The sequence below is a fragment of the Erigeron canadensis genome, chromosome 8 (genome assembly GCF_010389155.1).
Source record: "Erigeron canadensis isolate Cc75 chromosome 8, C_canadensis_v1, whole genome shotgun sequence".
NCBI lineage: Eukaryota > Viridiplantae > Streptophyta > Magnoliopsida > Asterales > Asteraceae > Erigeron > Erigeron canadensis.
The window spans coordinates 4,010,554-4,026,335 of NC_057768.1; the positions used below are offsets into that span (position 1 = coordinate 4,010,554).

At 34.3% G+C, this 15,782-nt stretch overlaps 1 protein-coding gene and 1 long non-coding RNA gene across 2 annotated transcripts; one reads left to right on the forward strand and one right to left on the reverse strand.

Annotated features, from left to right (window-relative positions):
• The first annotated feature begins 1,967 nt into the window (after nt 1-1,967).
• LOC122580626 (probable esterase D14L) lies at nt 1,968-3,205 on the forward strand. Its single transcript, XM_043752892.1, has 2 exons — nt 1,968-2,335; nt 2,761-3,205. The coding sequence occupies exons 1-2, from the start codon at nt 1,968-1,970 to the stop codon at nt 3,203-3,205; spliced, it is 813 nt and encodes a 270-aa protein (XP_043608827.1).
• An 871-nt stretch (nt 3,206-4,076) lies between these two features.
• Nucleotides 4,077-4,658, reverse strand: LOC122609960. The gene is made up of 3 exons (XR_006325432.1): nt 4,624-4,658; nt 4,260-4,358; nt 4,077-4,180 (listed from the first exon to the last, which is right to left on the reverse strand). It is a non-coding gene; the product is annotated as an uncharacterized LOC122609960 (long non-coding RNA).
• Nucleotides 4,659-15,782: the final 11,124 nt, after the last annotated feature.

A 15,782-nucleotide genomic window follows, 5' to 3' on the forward strand; every position in this document is an offset into this window, starting at 1 on the left:
CCTCATTTGTTCACGCTACCTTTTTAGTTAGCGTGAACAAATGGGGAATTACAAAATAATTATGAATGTTCACACTAAAAAGTGTGAATTTTTAAATATACACACTTTTTAGTGTGAAGAAATTTCTACACACCTTTAGTTCTACATATTTTTACACACATAAAAACGTGATAAAATTTTTAATTTTTTTATACTAACTAAAAGTATGGACAAATGCAACATTATTTGTAGTGCGTTAGTTAGTTATAAAAAGTGAATTTTACTACTATCATATGTCAAGCATAGAAAACGTTTTGTTTTTTTTTTTTAACAAAGTAAGAAAAACGGATTTAAATATTAAAGATCAGGCTCAAAAATACAAATGACAACATTGGTTAAATTTGGAGAGAGAAAAAAAAAAAAAGACAGTAACACGACTTTTGGGCTTTTGACCACTATTTACACGTAAACATGATGGGCTAACGAAGAAAAAAGTGGGCTTAATTTCACCCATTTCAAACTCCCGCCCTAATAATATTAAAATAACAGTAACTATTACTTATTTAGTACTCTATACGTCCCAATTTAAATGTCTTATTTTGACTTTTAACTTTGACCGTTAATTGTTTCGTGTGTGTTATACAACAATTGATATAAAATATATGGATATATTGAGTTTTACATGTATTTTTCATTTATATAACTTTTATTCGGTGTTATATTATACAAACAAAAATAAATACGGTCAAAGTTAGAGAAGAAAGACTCAACAAGTCAAATTTGGACATTTAAATTGGGACGGATGGAGTATATATTTTAGACTTGTGGTTTTGACTTTTGACTAGCAGGGTCTCCGCACAATGCTACGGTGATATTGGTGGTGGTGGTCGTGACAACAACGAATAGTTTATTTACTTGATGTAAGAGGGCGGTGTTCGTATTATAAGAGTTAACGGATAAATAATATAAATTGATAAGAGAGTATATTGATCATTTTACATATCTTAAAAATGTAACTTTTCAACATGTAGTCTATAATTTTTACTTTATATAATAATATAGATATGTATTTTGCTGACATATGAAAAAGATGAGTTTTCAATCATTTATGAGACATAACAAGTTATCGTTAAACATATCCTGTTATTGAAATAACGTCTCTTTATCGGATAATGATTAATCAACTAACTCATATGCCTAAAATTCAATCTAATCATAGGATGATGACATACGAAAGAATCGAGCGATAAAATTAAGAAAGAAACTTAATGGAATCCACATGTCAAATTCTTAAATATTCAAGTTGATTATTAGACATATGAATTAGGTTAATTTATCATTTTCCAACTTGTATTGTATCAATAAGTTTCCTTTAACCTAGAAACTTTGTTTTGACAATTGGAATTATTTTGTTCGGTTGAAACTTCAAACTGAAGGAAGTAAAGTAAATTACTGTCGGTAGAAGTCTAAATAAGTATCACATCTAATTTTGTATAACCATGTCAATTTGTCATAGATATAAGAGTTTTGTCCCATTGAGAGACATGACTATAGTCAGTTAGTTACTAGAGACATACGTAGAAATATACACTACTGTATTAAACAAATTTAGCAATGAGCAAAATTAATAATGTTAAAAATATATCTATACACTGGATTGAAATTAGAATTAGAAGCAAGTTACTAATTTTAATGGTAATAGAAAAAAATAAAAATAAAAAAGAAGAAAGAGAGAGCTAGAACTAAAAACCATGTTAGAAGCCTGCAATCTTTCTTGAAAAGGGTTAAGTCCACATGACTACACTATCCACCACATATGAGTGTCAAATGTTGACTGGACCTAAAATTAGTGTGGGCATGTGTGACATGTGAACATATGGAATATATATACGACTATACGAGTATAAGAATTTTTATGCATTCTTTTGTCTTTCCTTTAATGAAAACAAAACTCTTCGCGTTTTTCATTCTTTCTCATACTTAAAAATATGGCAGCTGAAGCTCACAATGTTACGGTGATCGGAGAAGGCCGAGAGATAGTTGTCCTCGGCCACGGATTTGGCACAGACCAATCCGCATGGAGACACTTAGTCCCGCACCTAGCCATGAATCCCAACTACAAGGTAGTCTTATTTGACATCATGGGTGCTGGAACCACCAACCCAGAGTTTTTTGACTTTGACCGCCACTCGACCCTTCAAGGTCACGCCCACGACTTACTAGCCATACTCGTAGAGCTCGAGATTACTAAATGCATATTTGTTGGTCACTCCTTGTCGTGCATGGTTAGCTTGATCGCCTCCATCCTTCGCCCTGACCTTTTTGTTAAGCTTGTCATGCTCTCTCCTTCTTGCAAGTTTGTGCTGCTACTTCTTTTTATTTATTTACTTTTGGAACAATTCCTTAAAATAACAACAAATGTAATCTGTTTTATGGACTATAGTAACTAACAATCAACAATATACCATAACGAATTAATTATAGTGCAAAATAATTACTTAACGTGTTAATTTGTATATGGTTGCTTATTATTTTTTTTACATATTCAACTAATTTTTTGGGAGTTATTCATAGTCAACTAATAACATTTTACATGGATAAAGAAGGCAAACAGATAAGAAATTGGGCCATTAATCCTATTTGTATATTAAAACCAAAACGTTTAAAAGCTAAATTTTATAACTCTTATCAATTAGAAACATATAGGTTTAATGTTGATAGACCAAAATTGGGTAACTATATATATATAATCATTTTATATTTGGGTTTGATGTCAAATAGGTTTATGAACACCCATGATTTTTATGGAGGATTTGAGCAAAATGAGGTCGAACAACTCTACGAAGGATTCAAAAGAAACTACTTTTCGTGGTGCACAGGGTTTGCACCGCTGGTGGTGGGCGGTGATATGGACTCGGTCGTGGTTCAGGAATTTAGCAGGACTTTGTTTAACATGAGACCCGATATTGCTCTGTGCACTTTCAAGATGATATTTGAAAGTGACTTGAGAGGTTTGTTGCATCTTGTTTCTGTGCCTTGTCACATAATTCAAAGTTCTAAGGATATGGCGGTGCCAAGTATGGTGACGGAGTACCTGCATCAGAATATCGGTAGCAAGACTATTGTCGAGTTTGTACAAACGGAAGGTCATCTACCGCACCTTAGCGCACCGGACATCACCATACCAGTCCTCCTTCGACATATACAGTGTGACATTGCAGTTTGATTATGTAAAGCCATCATAAGTATGTTGAATGAACAAATGATATAGATAGATAGATACATAAAAATAAAGTAATGATAGGCAAATATCCTAATCCTTGTATTGTTTTCTTTTCTTTTCTATCTTAAGTTCTTAGCTAAATCTAGTCCTTTTAATTTTGAAATGTAAAATAAATCCTTGTATTGTTGTATTTCATTTCCATCAGGAACGATTACTTGATTCAAAAACGCTATTGTCAAACACCCTTTAGTGCGCATATTGAGCTTTATGTTGTAGGATTTGCTTTAGGATGGGTTCGGCGGGCTGGTTTTAATTCCAATTGATACGAACCCATTCCATTCCATGATAGGCCCATATAGAATTCATTCCACAAAGCTAGCCTAGTTACATAAACTAGCTACAAATTCATAACTTCACCACTGATTAAGTATTCTCCTAAATGTTACAAATAATACAAGTTAAAAGAACACGAAACGTTGAGTTGTATACACTGCCATATACGCAAATGTTATACTTATAACCAATCGAATTTCTTGAACTACAGAGCATACATAATCGAAAATTAACAGCAAAAACGATCAAATTCAACAGAAATCGTAGGCATCTTATTCATTTATTCGTCCATCAATCTAGTAAACCAATTACAACATCAATCAACACAATGCCTGCAAATTCCAAATTAAAACAAACTAAAAGTAAAAAAACAACAAAGAAATGTATGTGTATCTAAACCATATCATATCATCCAACAACTTGACTTCCTCTATATGAATTAGCAACAACCATCCACCACAAATGATCAATTTGAAATTTGCAGATATGAGCTTAAGTCAATCTGTAGAAACAATAGCCATTAGGCTTAATCAGCATCTCGAAACGCTTACCACACGAACAATTCAACTCAAACTTGATGTCCCCATTCTCAGCTCTCTCTACCCCTACACATTCCTCTCTTTCTCCATCCTCTTCTTCCATTGCCTATATATATATATACACACATAATTACACATACTTAATTATAAATGCAATAATTCTTGAAAGAATCTGATAAATATACCTGAGACTGGTGAGGAGTTTTGTCATCTTGATTATTACGCATAATATCCGAACACCTTTGTTCAATCTCTCTGATCATTTCTTCTACTTTTCTCATCCTCTGTTCATACACATTATTTTAACCAAAACCCAATCAATTAACAATAACTTATTATTACTACAGACATATATAATTATATATAATTACATTACAAGAAATGTACTTAATTAACAATGAGATACAAATTTACCTCCAAACACATATATATATATATATATACATTACAAGAAATGTACTTAATTAACAAGAATACAAGATACAAAACATATATATATATATACATTACAAGAAAGTTACTTGATTAATTAACAAGATACAAATTTACCTCCAAACATGGGCTGGGATTACCAGAGGAGGAAGAGATTCTTGGAGGCGGTGGGGTTCTTGTTTTCTTGGACTGTTGATACTCTGCTGTATCCGAAAGAGCCCGACGAACCGGTTTGTTTGTTCTTGTCTTCTGGGGCTGTTTAGAAACTGAATTATGGAAATGTGGGTTGTTTTTAGTAGGAATGGTGGTGGTGTAGTTCTTGGATGGTGGTGGTGTTGTGGTGGTGGTGGTTATGGAAGAATCTTGATTAACAGAAGCATCGGATAATGTTCGATAGAGCGGGTTAGTGGTGGTGATGTTATAGATAGCACGGCCGATAGCGGCGGCGAAGAGTGATTCTGGGGTGGTGGAAGTGGTTTCGACGCTGGATTGAGTTGGGGGTGTTGTGGTGGGGGATGGAGTTTTCATCGGGATACGTAATGTGGTGAAGCCAGAGAGGTTTTCTGTGGTGGATGATGGTGGTTGATGGTGGGGTTCTGCGGTGGTGATTGGTGGTTGGTTGTTACCGGAATCTTGATGACTGCTCATTTTTGGTTTTCTGTTTGTATTTCTGTTTAGATTGTGAATGAATGAAAGAATTTGGGTTATTAATTGTAACTATATATAACGGTGGTTTCTGTATATTTATTCCGTTAACACCCCCTTGACTTATCAGGTATTTGCAAATCTGGTCCTTGTAAACTTTATTTCACAACGTGTAGATAACATTCAACTCACTCTTCTTAAAATGGGCTTTTACTATAAACTCCTAAATGGGAGAGACATGCTTGGACGAAATTTTTACTCGTTGTGTACGGTTCATTTTTAAAGTCTATTTTTGCTTTGTTATATGAAAAATTATGCTAATAAAGTTACATTGGAAACACAATTTATTTATATATGTTGCATTAGTTAAAATAGTTAGAGTCAAAATTAAGGAAAAAACTTTAAAAAGTTATTATAAAGGGTTTTTCTTTTGGGTACAAAAGGAATACAAAATATAAAGACAGCTATTTAAACCATTAAAAAATTATACTAGTTTCTAACAAAACATTACGAGTAATTGAAATACAGGGAAAAACCTTTTCTATTTAAGTTCTTAGATAATAAAATGTATGCCTAATATTCTTTACTAAACCAAATGCAGTACCACTCCATTCAACCATCCCATTTAACTATCTAAGTGTCTTTGAATAAGAAATTTTAATTTAAAACAAGTGTCTTTCTTCTATTTGATCAGTTAAAAAGGATCAGCCTAATTAATTTATAAAACATTACGATATACAATACATGATGTTTTATGATCAGATACGCATAAAGATAGGAAACTTCGACAAAACTTGAGGAATTACCAGCTGAACTAATCGCTGATATTTCTCCAATCAATAAACTAAAATGAAAAAAAATAATAACTTGTATGTTCCATAATCCTTTGCAAGTAAAAGTTCACTTAAATTAGGGTGATTTTCTTTTCTAAACCAAATCCAGTTCACTTAAAAACAAGTGTTATTCTGTTTGGCAACAATAACACTTCATCTATATGTATGGAAATATAATAAATCCAATTCATAAACTAAAGCCCCACCTCGTCGGCTCGTCCCACCCCCTCGTGACAAGCACACCACGAAGAGACCAAGAAGAAGTGAAGTTGGGGAGGTCTATCAAGACATGTACAATATAAACATTTATAGATGCTATTAATAATGTCTATATGATGACTAATTAGATAACAATTATCAAGATATATGTACAATTTATTTATGGGGGAAGTGACGGTGGTGTTGTCTCACATTCAAATTAGGTAAAAAGAACCCCTCACATCTTGATTTTTTATTCCATAAAAACCAGGGTACCCATCATTTATTATTAATATTAAAATATTAACATGTGAGAGGTTTTTCACCTAACTCAGGTGTATGACAACCCTACACTCACTTTTCTATTTATTTATTAACAATAACAATAAAAGAATGCAATTCAAAAAAAATTTAAAAAATGATTTACAATAAAATAATATTCCATCAAATATCTATTAAAAATTGAAAATTGATCGCGATCACTAGAAAGACTTTACAAGGACTAAATGGGTCAATAACTAATAAGTCAAGTCAAAGGCATTATGATCAGAATTTGACTTTTATTGTTATATATAATCTCCATAATAAACAGTTCGTTAACCCGAAAATAGATACAGAAATAGATACACAGAAATGAGCAGCAACGATCATAACTACCAGTCACCCTCCTCCTCCACCACTACCGGCGACGAACTCCGCCGTCAAACCCCCTCCACCACCCCTGAATCACGCATCGCTGCCGCCATTGGCCACGCAATCGCCACCATTCCTTCCACTTCTTTCCAAGAAGCCATGGCCAACATCACCACCACCACCACGAAAAAACCGCTTATCCGTAAAATTTCCGACGCTAATTCATCCGTCGTAAATAATCAAGATTCATCGAAAACCACCACCACTCTAACACCTCCCACAAACACCCACGTGCACTGCCCAATTCCACGTGCACTACTTTCTGATATCATGATGACATCATCAACTGATCGTCATCAACAACCCCAGATCATGACTACAAGACCCAACAAACCGGCGGTTCGCCGGGCACTTTCCGATACGGCTGAGTATCAACAATCCAAGAAAATGACACCACCGCCAATAAGAAAGTCGTCCTCGTCCCCCACCGCGCCGCCACCGTCTTCCAATGGAATTAAGAGTCCCTATTCAGAGGTTTGTATGTATATATCTTGTTTATTAATTTTGTAATAATAATGATGTAAGTTAATTATATTAATAGTATGATGATTAGTACTTAATGTAGTAAATTTTATTTTTGTTATTTATTACAAATATGATTTGTGATTAACAGGTGGTGAAAAAAATAGAAGAAATGGTAAGGGAATGTATGGTTATGTTAAGTGAACAAGCACATGTTGGAAATTTGGATCATGGCAACACCAAGCCCAGCCCAGGCCCAAGCCCAAGCCCAAGCCAAAGTCAGTCACAGCCACAGGTATATGATCATTATTAAATTAAATTAAATAAATATAATTAATTAGAAATGTGCCAATTTAGAAGTTCAATTATTATGGAACTTTTAATGTAGGCAATGGAGGAAGAAGAGGAGGAGAAAGAGGAATGTGTAGGGGTGGAGAGAGGCAAGAATGGGGATATAAATTTTGAGTTGAGTTGCTCATGTGGTAAGCATTTTGAGATGTTGATTAAACCAAATGGCTATTGTTTCTACAAGTTGACATAACATGGTCTTTGTTACAATGCAAGGATTGGTGTCTGGTGATATAGCTAGCTTGGTGGTTCATACAAATTAAGATTTGATCTCAAGTTTTAGTTGGCATGTGTATAGGATACTTGTATCTTTGTGGTTTTGGCTATTAGTTTGTATCTCTTTGAATTGTGGTTAATTCATATATAGCTTGGTGGTTCATACAAAGTAAGCTAGACTTGTATTCTACATGATTCTGTTGGTTTCGTAGTCAATAATAAAATACTCCGTATTACATTGTAATCATTCGACGATTAGATGAATATGATTACGATCGTTCGTATTTGCTACATTTAATCATGCTATATCTTCAAGTTTTGCCTGTATGGTTGATGATAATATTGAAAAGAGACAATCCTGTCTAAAATTGATGAAGTCTTCTGTGAGAGGAGTAAATTATTGTTATATGTATTTTTTAAAGGCAACTATCTTAAACAAATCAACATATATACAATTTGTCTACAACAGGACTTGACCCACAACCATTGGGTTGATGATGAATAACCTTATATACTGCTAGGCCAGACCCTTTGGTGAAGAGGAGCAGATTATATTTAGGTTAAACATCTTGATTAACATGCTTACTATTAATATGGATAAAAAAATAATAATTTTTTTAGTTGGAAACTTGGAGCAAGACATTTACAGTGGTCTCCTAATGAAACTATATGTAGGAAAAAAGCTGCTTAAAACAAGTGAGTTTAATAGTTTTAAGGGAAAAATCATAACTTTGTATGGTACATAAGCTATTTTTCTATAAAATGAATGAATAAAGAAAATTTATTAAAATTTCAATTTCATGGACAAACTTGATATCTTTGTTACTTTGTACAATCCAGATTAACTGAAGCCAAGCCAATCTCATAACCCATATGTAGTCAGCCCATGAATTTGTAGTCTATGTCTTTGAGGTGCTATATTGGCCCATATGATAAAACCCAATAGTCCAATACTATAAGTCCACTAAACCAGGATGCTTATCCTCTCAATTTTTAATACATAACATAAACTTATACTTACCTATTAAGTTGTGGTTTTTGTGAATACAAACACATGTGAGATTTTACTATGAATCCAGTTTTTTATTCTTCTTTTATTAGTTTTCAATTTTTCATTATCCCAAAATCAACTATTATCATCTCACCATCAACTATATATCATCTAGTTATCCCAAATAAGATACATCTTTACATTCTTGTGTTTTTTACGTTTTTACAAACTTGGCAAAACAAATCCTCCTATTTCACTGTTTCTGAAATTCATCCTTTAGCTAAATGTTGTTTATGGGCACACCTGTGATTTCCTAAAAGATGAAACCTTTAGATTATAAAAGGAAATTCAGATTTCCTTTTCGTTTTTTAAACGTTTCTTCATCTTTTTATCTTTCTATATTCCAAGTAAAATATCATTTGCTTTCATTTCTCACAACTTTAACGTAATATGCAAAAATGGTACGAGTACCTTTTACCAAATTCAATCTAATTTTATTCTACCATGCATTATTCTTCATTATAACATCACGAACACTCAAGCCAATGGGTTAAAACCCCAACGGCATTCCAAAGTCCTGCAATGATGTTTGGATCCTGAGAGACCAAAGTTTGGGTCTGAGCAGGCGAGGTTTTATCTCCAATTTAACGTCGTGCCTTATGTAGCGGTTAAATTGGTGGGTTTTTCCTCCCCTGTGGTCTCTGACTTCGTGGATCGGTCGCTAGTGACTATCTGCCCATATGGATGTAGTAGCTAGTCGTCCCGTGACACGAACGTTAAAAAAAAACATCAGAACACTTGCCTTTTGACAGTACATTTTATTTAGATATATACTTATACAACATTAGCCCCTTAACTATTTCGCTACATTACTAAGGAGAAGTTCATATATATAAAATCAAACTTCTAGTGTGCAATGCCACAATAGAACTGAATTAAGCTTCTGCTCGATTGAAAAATCTCAAAAAAGACATCATAGTTATTATCATAGTTATTATCATTCATTCAATTTCATCAATAGGGGTCAATTAAACATTAACATGTCATCTACGCATAAAAGGAATGCAAATAGCTAACGCGTCATCCTACGTGTACTAACCAATTAAGGCAATATCCAATCATATATATATATATATATTAAAAAAAAAAATGAGAACTAAAAATTTGTCGAAAACTATGAGAACTTTCTCATTAATATCCATAAGGATAATATTGTAAATTTATAAATAAGTTTAAATAAATAACATATTAATTCAAAAACTTCCCACATATCTCTCGATGTGTTATGTGGCAGTTACAAAATACCTATTAAAATTAGAAAGAAATATTAATTCTGTCTTTGCTAGCCAAGTTTCTTCTATGATATCCACGCTTTAATAAGCGTGACTAAGCAGATTTACATTAGCTCCTAAATTTCCATGCATCTGTCTTTAGATATTCTTTCTTCAAAATTTGGTCGTGCATTTTGTTTATGTACCATACGCACAAGCAGATAACTAATATTCTAAAACACGTCACTCTATTCACGTATAGATACAGTTGCTGAAAATAGTGAATAAGTTTTAGACTGAAAGTTTCTTGTATAGATAAACTTCTTATCGATCGAATACATATAGCCGCACATTAACTTGTGGCCAAAGTTTAGGAGACAAAATAGGAAACATAATGAGACAAAATAGGAAACATAATATTCGTATAATTCTAGTTCCTTGACTCCCCCTCAAGCTGGAGTGTGAAGATTTCGAAGATACAACTTGCCAATGAACGCCTGAAGTGCTTGTGTACCTAATGGTTTAGTGAGGAGATCCGCAAGTTGCTGTTTACTTGATACATATTTCGGTAAGATCTCTTGAGATTCGACTCGTTCTCGAACAAAGAAACAATCCATTTCAACGTGCTTAGTACGTTCATGAAAAACTGGATTATTTGCAATATGCCGAGCAGCCTCGTTGTCACAATAAAGGGGCGTTGCTTCCGTCAACTCAATTGCAAAAATTTTGAGCAACCAACGTACCCAAAGAACTTCACTAACCGTAGTAGCCATGGCCCTATATTCCGCCTCTGCCGAAGAACGAGACACCACCGATTGTTTCTTTGTTTTCCAAGATATGGGAGCACCTCCTAACAACAATAAGTACCCTGTCCGAGAACGTCTAGTGTATGGGCAGCCTAACCAATCCGCATCACAAAAGGCAACAAGATCAAATCCACCTATTTTAGGAATGAAAATACCTTGTCCAAGAGTCGACTTGATGTACCTAAGAACACGAACAGCCGCATTCATATGATCTTCCCTGGGATCAGACACAAATTGGCTTATAATGTTTACGGCATAAGCAATGTCTGGTCGTATCGCTTGGAGATAAAGTAACCGGCCAACGAGACGACGATAAAGTGTGGCATCTATCTTATGATTGTCACTACATTGATCAAGCTTCAAATTCTGTTCCATCGGGAAAGCACTAGGTCGACACCCAAGTTGTCCACAATCGGAAAGGATATCCATAGAATACTTATGTTGGCTCAAAACTATTCCATAATCAGTACGTGCGACTTCAATTCCTAAGAAGTAATTCAAAAATCCAAGATCTTTTATGCTAAAAGCTTCATGAAGATAGGCCTTTGTTTTATCAATCATTCGACATGATTTCCTGTAACAATCACATCATCAACGTATATCAAGAGTAGAACGAACCTATCTCCTTCTTGATGAGTAAAAAGTGAATGATCCGCCTTTGATTGTGTAAAACCGAATTGCAATAAAGAAACAGTGAACTTTTGATGCCATTGTACGAGATGTTTGCTTCAGCCCATACAATGATTTTTTTAGACGGTAAACTCGAGTTTCTTCCTTGCTTGAAAAGCCTTGCGGGATCTTCATATATACTTCTTCTTCTAAATCGCCATGAAGGAACACGTTGTTGACGTCTAATTGATGTAACATCCAACCCTTTTTGGCAACCACGGTAATTAGAGTTCGAACGGTGACTAACTTTGCAATCGGGGCAAATGTGTCATGATAATCGACTCCTTCAATTTGAGTAAAACCTCTTGCAAAGAGATGTGCTTTTGTATCTTTTGATTTCTCCATTGGATTTATATTTAACTTTGTAAACCCATTTCGAATCTATTGCATGTTTGCCTTCTAGCAATTCTTCTAAAACCCATGTTTCATTATCTTCCAAAGCTTTAATCTCACATTGCATTGCTTCTTGCCAATTTTTATCCTGCATACCATCGTTGAAAGAATTTGGCTCATTAACTTTCGTAATGGCCGTCAAGAAAGCCTTGTGAGAATCTGAAAATTTTTCATAAGAAACATAATTTGCAAGAGGGTGTACCGTAGAAGAAGTTTGATCATGCACGGGCTTTGTGTGGTCGATGGATGGGGGTAGCTCAATTTCGAAATTTTGTAGCCTTGTTGAAGGAAATCTAGTTCTTTTTGTTGGAACTTCATTTTGGACCAATTCATTTGCATCATTATTAGAAGGTTGATCATTGTCTAACATAACAGTAGGTCCATTAGGTGATGACGGTTCAAAAGGAATGTCACTAGAGGTTTCAGTAGCATCATTTGTAATTAAATCATAATCATAATCATGCAAGCTTGGCACATTAAAATTCTCTTTCATTGTGTTATCGGATTTAAAATGCAAAAATGGAAAATTATTTTCGACAAATTTAACATCACGAGACGTTGCCATCTTGCCATGTTCAATGTCAAAAATCTTATACCCTTTAGTTCCTTGCGAATAACCCATAAAAACCCCCGGTCTCCCCCTGAATTCAAACTTATCACCTCCCGTTTCTATGCTACTATAATAAGCCAAGCATCCCAAAGTTCTCATGTGATCATAGTTCGGTTTTTCTCCAAAGATTACCTCATATGGGGTTTTATTTTTTATAACCATGGAGGGAAGACGATTGATAATATAGGTGGCCGTTTCTATGCATTCTCCCCAAAACCGTTTTGGAATATTGGCTTGAAACATGAGAGCCTGAGCAGTTTCAAGTAGGTGTCTATGTTTTCTCTCTACGACCCCGTTTTGTTGAGGTGTATGAGGACAACTAGTTTCAAGTAAAATGCCTTTGCTAGCATTAAATTCCTTCATCATATTTGAAGTGAATTCCCCCCCATTATCATTTCTAATTCGCTTAATGGGTTTCGAAAATTGAGTCTTAACCATGTTATAAAAATTGATTAAACAATCGCTAGCATCACTCTTATGTCTAATAAGAAAAACCCAAAGAGCCCTACTAAAGTCATCAACAATAGTCAAGAAAAAATTTGCATGAGTTGTTGATGATTTTCGGTATTTACCCCAAATATCACAATGAATTAATTCAAAACAGTCATTTGTCTTAATGCAACTCTTAGGAAAAGGGGTTCGTGTATGCTTTGCCTTAACACAAGAATCACACACATAATCTCCAAAATTAAAAGAAACATTGCTTAAAAAATCTATGTTCGACAACTTAAAATGAGAAGCATGACCTAATCTTGAATGCCAAATCCTTGCGTCAACCTTGTTTGCCATGGCTTTCCTTACTTGTGCTACCATCCCCATCCAATAAAGACCTTTTGTGCAACTGACCGTGCCAATCAACTTCTTCGAGTGTAAGCCCTGCATTACAAAAAAATCCGGAAAAAAGCTTACTACACATTGCAATTCTTTTGTAAGTCTACTAACAGAAAGCAAATTGCAATTGAAATTAAGAGCATATAAAACTTCATTTATTTTGTGTTCTCCATTTAAGCTACAAACCCCCTTAGCATGAACAGGGACATGAACACCATTAGGAATTTCAATTGGTGTCTCATGTCTAATAGGAAAACTTTTTTCAAGAAATTCTAGCTTGTTTACGACATGGTCAGTGGAACCGGAATCCACAATCCAACCATTGTCATTACCATTACTTTTCTTACCAGCCATATTAGCCTTACGCGAATTATTTCCCTCTGTCTTCTGTTTGTTCATACTAAAGTGCTTCATGAGAACTTCATATTGCGCATCTGTGAGTCCGGCCAAGGCTGGCTCCTTCTCCACATGCGCTGCCTTAACATTAGGTTTGTAATTCCTTTTCTTTCCTGGCCACCATTCAGGATATCCAATTATTTCAAAGCAATCTTCACGCTTATGACCCTCCTTCTTACATTCGCTACATTGCTTAGTCTTCTCTTCCATGTTTCGCCTGGAATCTCTGAAACTTCCTTTATAATTGCGTTGAAAATTTGATGCCTTTTCACGCCACCCTTGTGTCTTGAAAGCGGTTGGCTCCACACCAGCTCGTTTGCTTAATGTAATGGATTTTTGTTGTTCTTCTTCGGAGGCAAGATGATAAGCCTCTCCAAAAGTGGGTGTCGTTTTCATTGAAAGAACATGGGTTCTTATGGTCGAAAAATCAACGTCTAATCCCATCAGAAACTCGTACAATTGTTTCTTTTCTTTGAAAGCATTCAACCTCTTTCCAATATCGCATGAACAATTCCCGCATGTGCATTGTGGGATTGGCAAAACCGAACGTATTTTGTCCCATATACTGCGGAGCTTCGTGTAATAAGATGAAACAGAGGCCTCATCCTGATGCGTACAAGAGAGCAATTGTTTCAATTCATAGGCGCGAGGTGCACTTTCTTTACCGAATCGTTCTTTTAAGTCCTTCCAAATCTCAGAAGATGTATTTGCGTATCGAACACTCGACCTGATATCCTTGTCCATTGCCGTCGTGAACCATCCAATCATCATAGCATCGCAACGCATCCACTGCATGTATTGATCAGAGGTGGTTTCTAGTTCCGGGATCGTCCCATCAACGAACCCCATTTTATTTTTTGCAAACAAAAAATTGGCCATTTAGCCCAATCGTTGTAATTTTCATCGGTCAAAACATCGTTTACATGAAGCTGTTTTGGTAGATCGGATGGATGGATGTAATAGGGGGGGTTAGCGTCGATGGTAAACTATTACCACTGCCACTGGCGGTCGATTTTTCTGGTGGTTTATCTCCAGTCATGTTGACTTAATAGCGGTTTTGATAACCCGCTCTGTTACCATGAAAATAGTGAACAAGTTTTAGACCGAATGTTTCTTATATAGATATTCTTCTGATCGATCGAATACATATAGCCGCACATTAACTTGTGGCCAAAGTTTAGGAGACAAAATAGGAAACATAATGAAACAAAATAGGAAACATAATATTGGTTTAATTCTAATTCCTTGACATGCAAATATAATTATCCTCACTTTATTAATGATTGTTTTTACATTAATTCGTTGAACTTTTTTGTTTTTAAAAAAATATTTGTACATATGTGAATAAGGTTATTCACATGTGTAATATTATTGACATGTGTACCATCCAAATGTTTTATGATTTTTAATGTTTTTTCTTGTAGATCACACTTTGAACATTACTTGTTCACATGTAAATACAATTCAAATAATATGTAAACTTGTGAACTTCATTAAAAGAAATTTATAATAGATACACTTATGAACATGGTTGTTCACATATGCACAAGGGTTGTTCACATGTGGACCAATAAAAAAATTTATAATCCTTTTATTGTCATGATATTAATAAAATAAATAAAGTTAAAAATCAAAAATAGATATCTACATTACTAATTTTTTTTAAATAGATATTTTTCAAATTATAAATTAATTGAATAATGTTTAGTCTAAAATTGTTAATAAAATGTTATTGTATTTACAGTATTAACCGTTTATACTGAAGTTGCAAAAACAAGCTTTTAGCTTGACGAGGAAAAAGTGTAACTTTTAATAGATACATGAATTGTATAATCAATTGGTGAACCATGATTTTCTCATAGACGGTTTTTATATAAATGTTTGGTTCCTATTATGCCCCTTTTTTAAATATTA

What these genes read in the sequence shown, in the direction of transcription:
- LOC122580626 (XM_043752892.1), top strand. Translation starts at nt 1,968, where the DNA reads ATGGCAGCTGAAGCTCACAATGTTACGGTGATCGGAGAAGGCCGAGAG. An exon ending in ATGCTCTCTCCTTCTTGCAA is followed by an intron (nt 2,336 to 2,760) that starts GTTTGTGCTGCT and finishes GATGTCAAATAG; the next exon opens with GTTTATGAACACCCATGATT.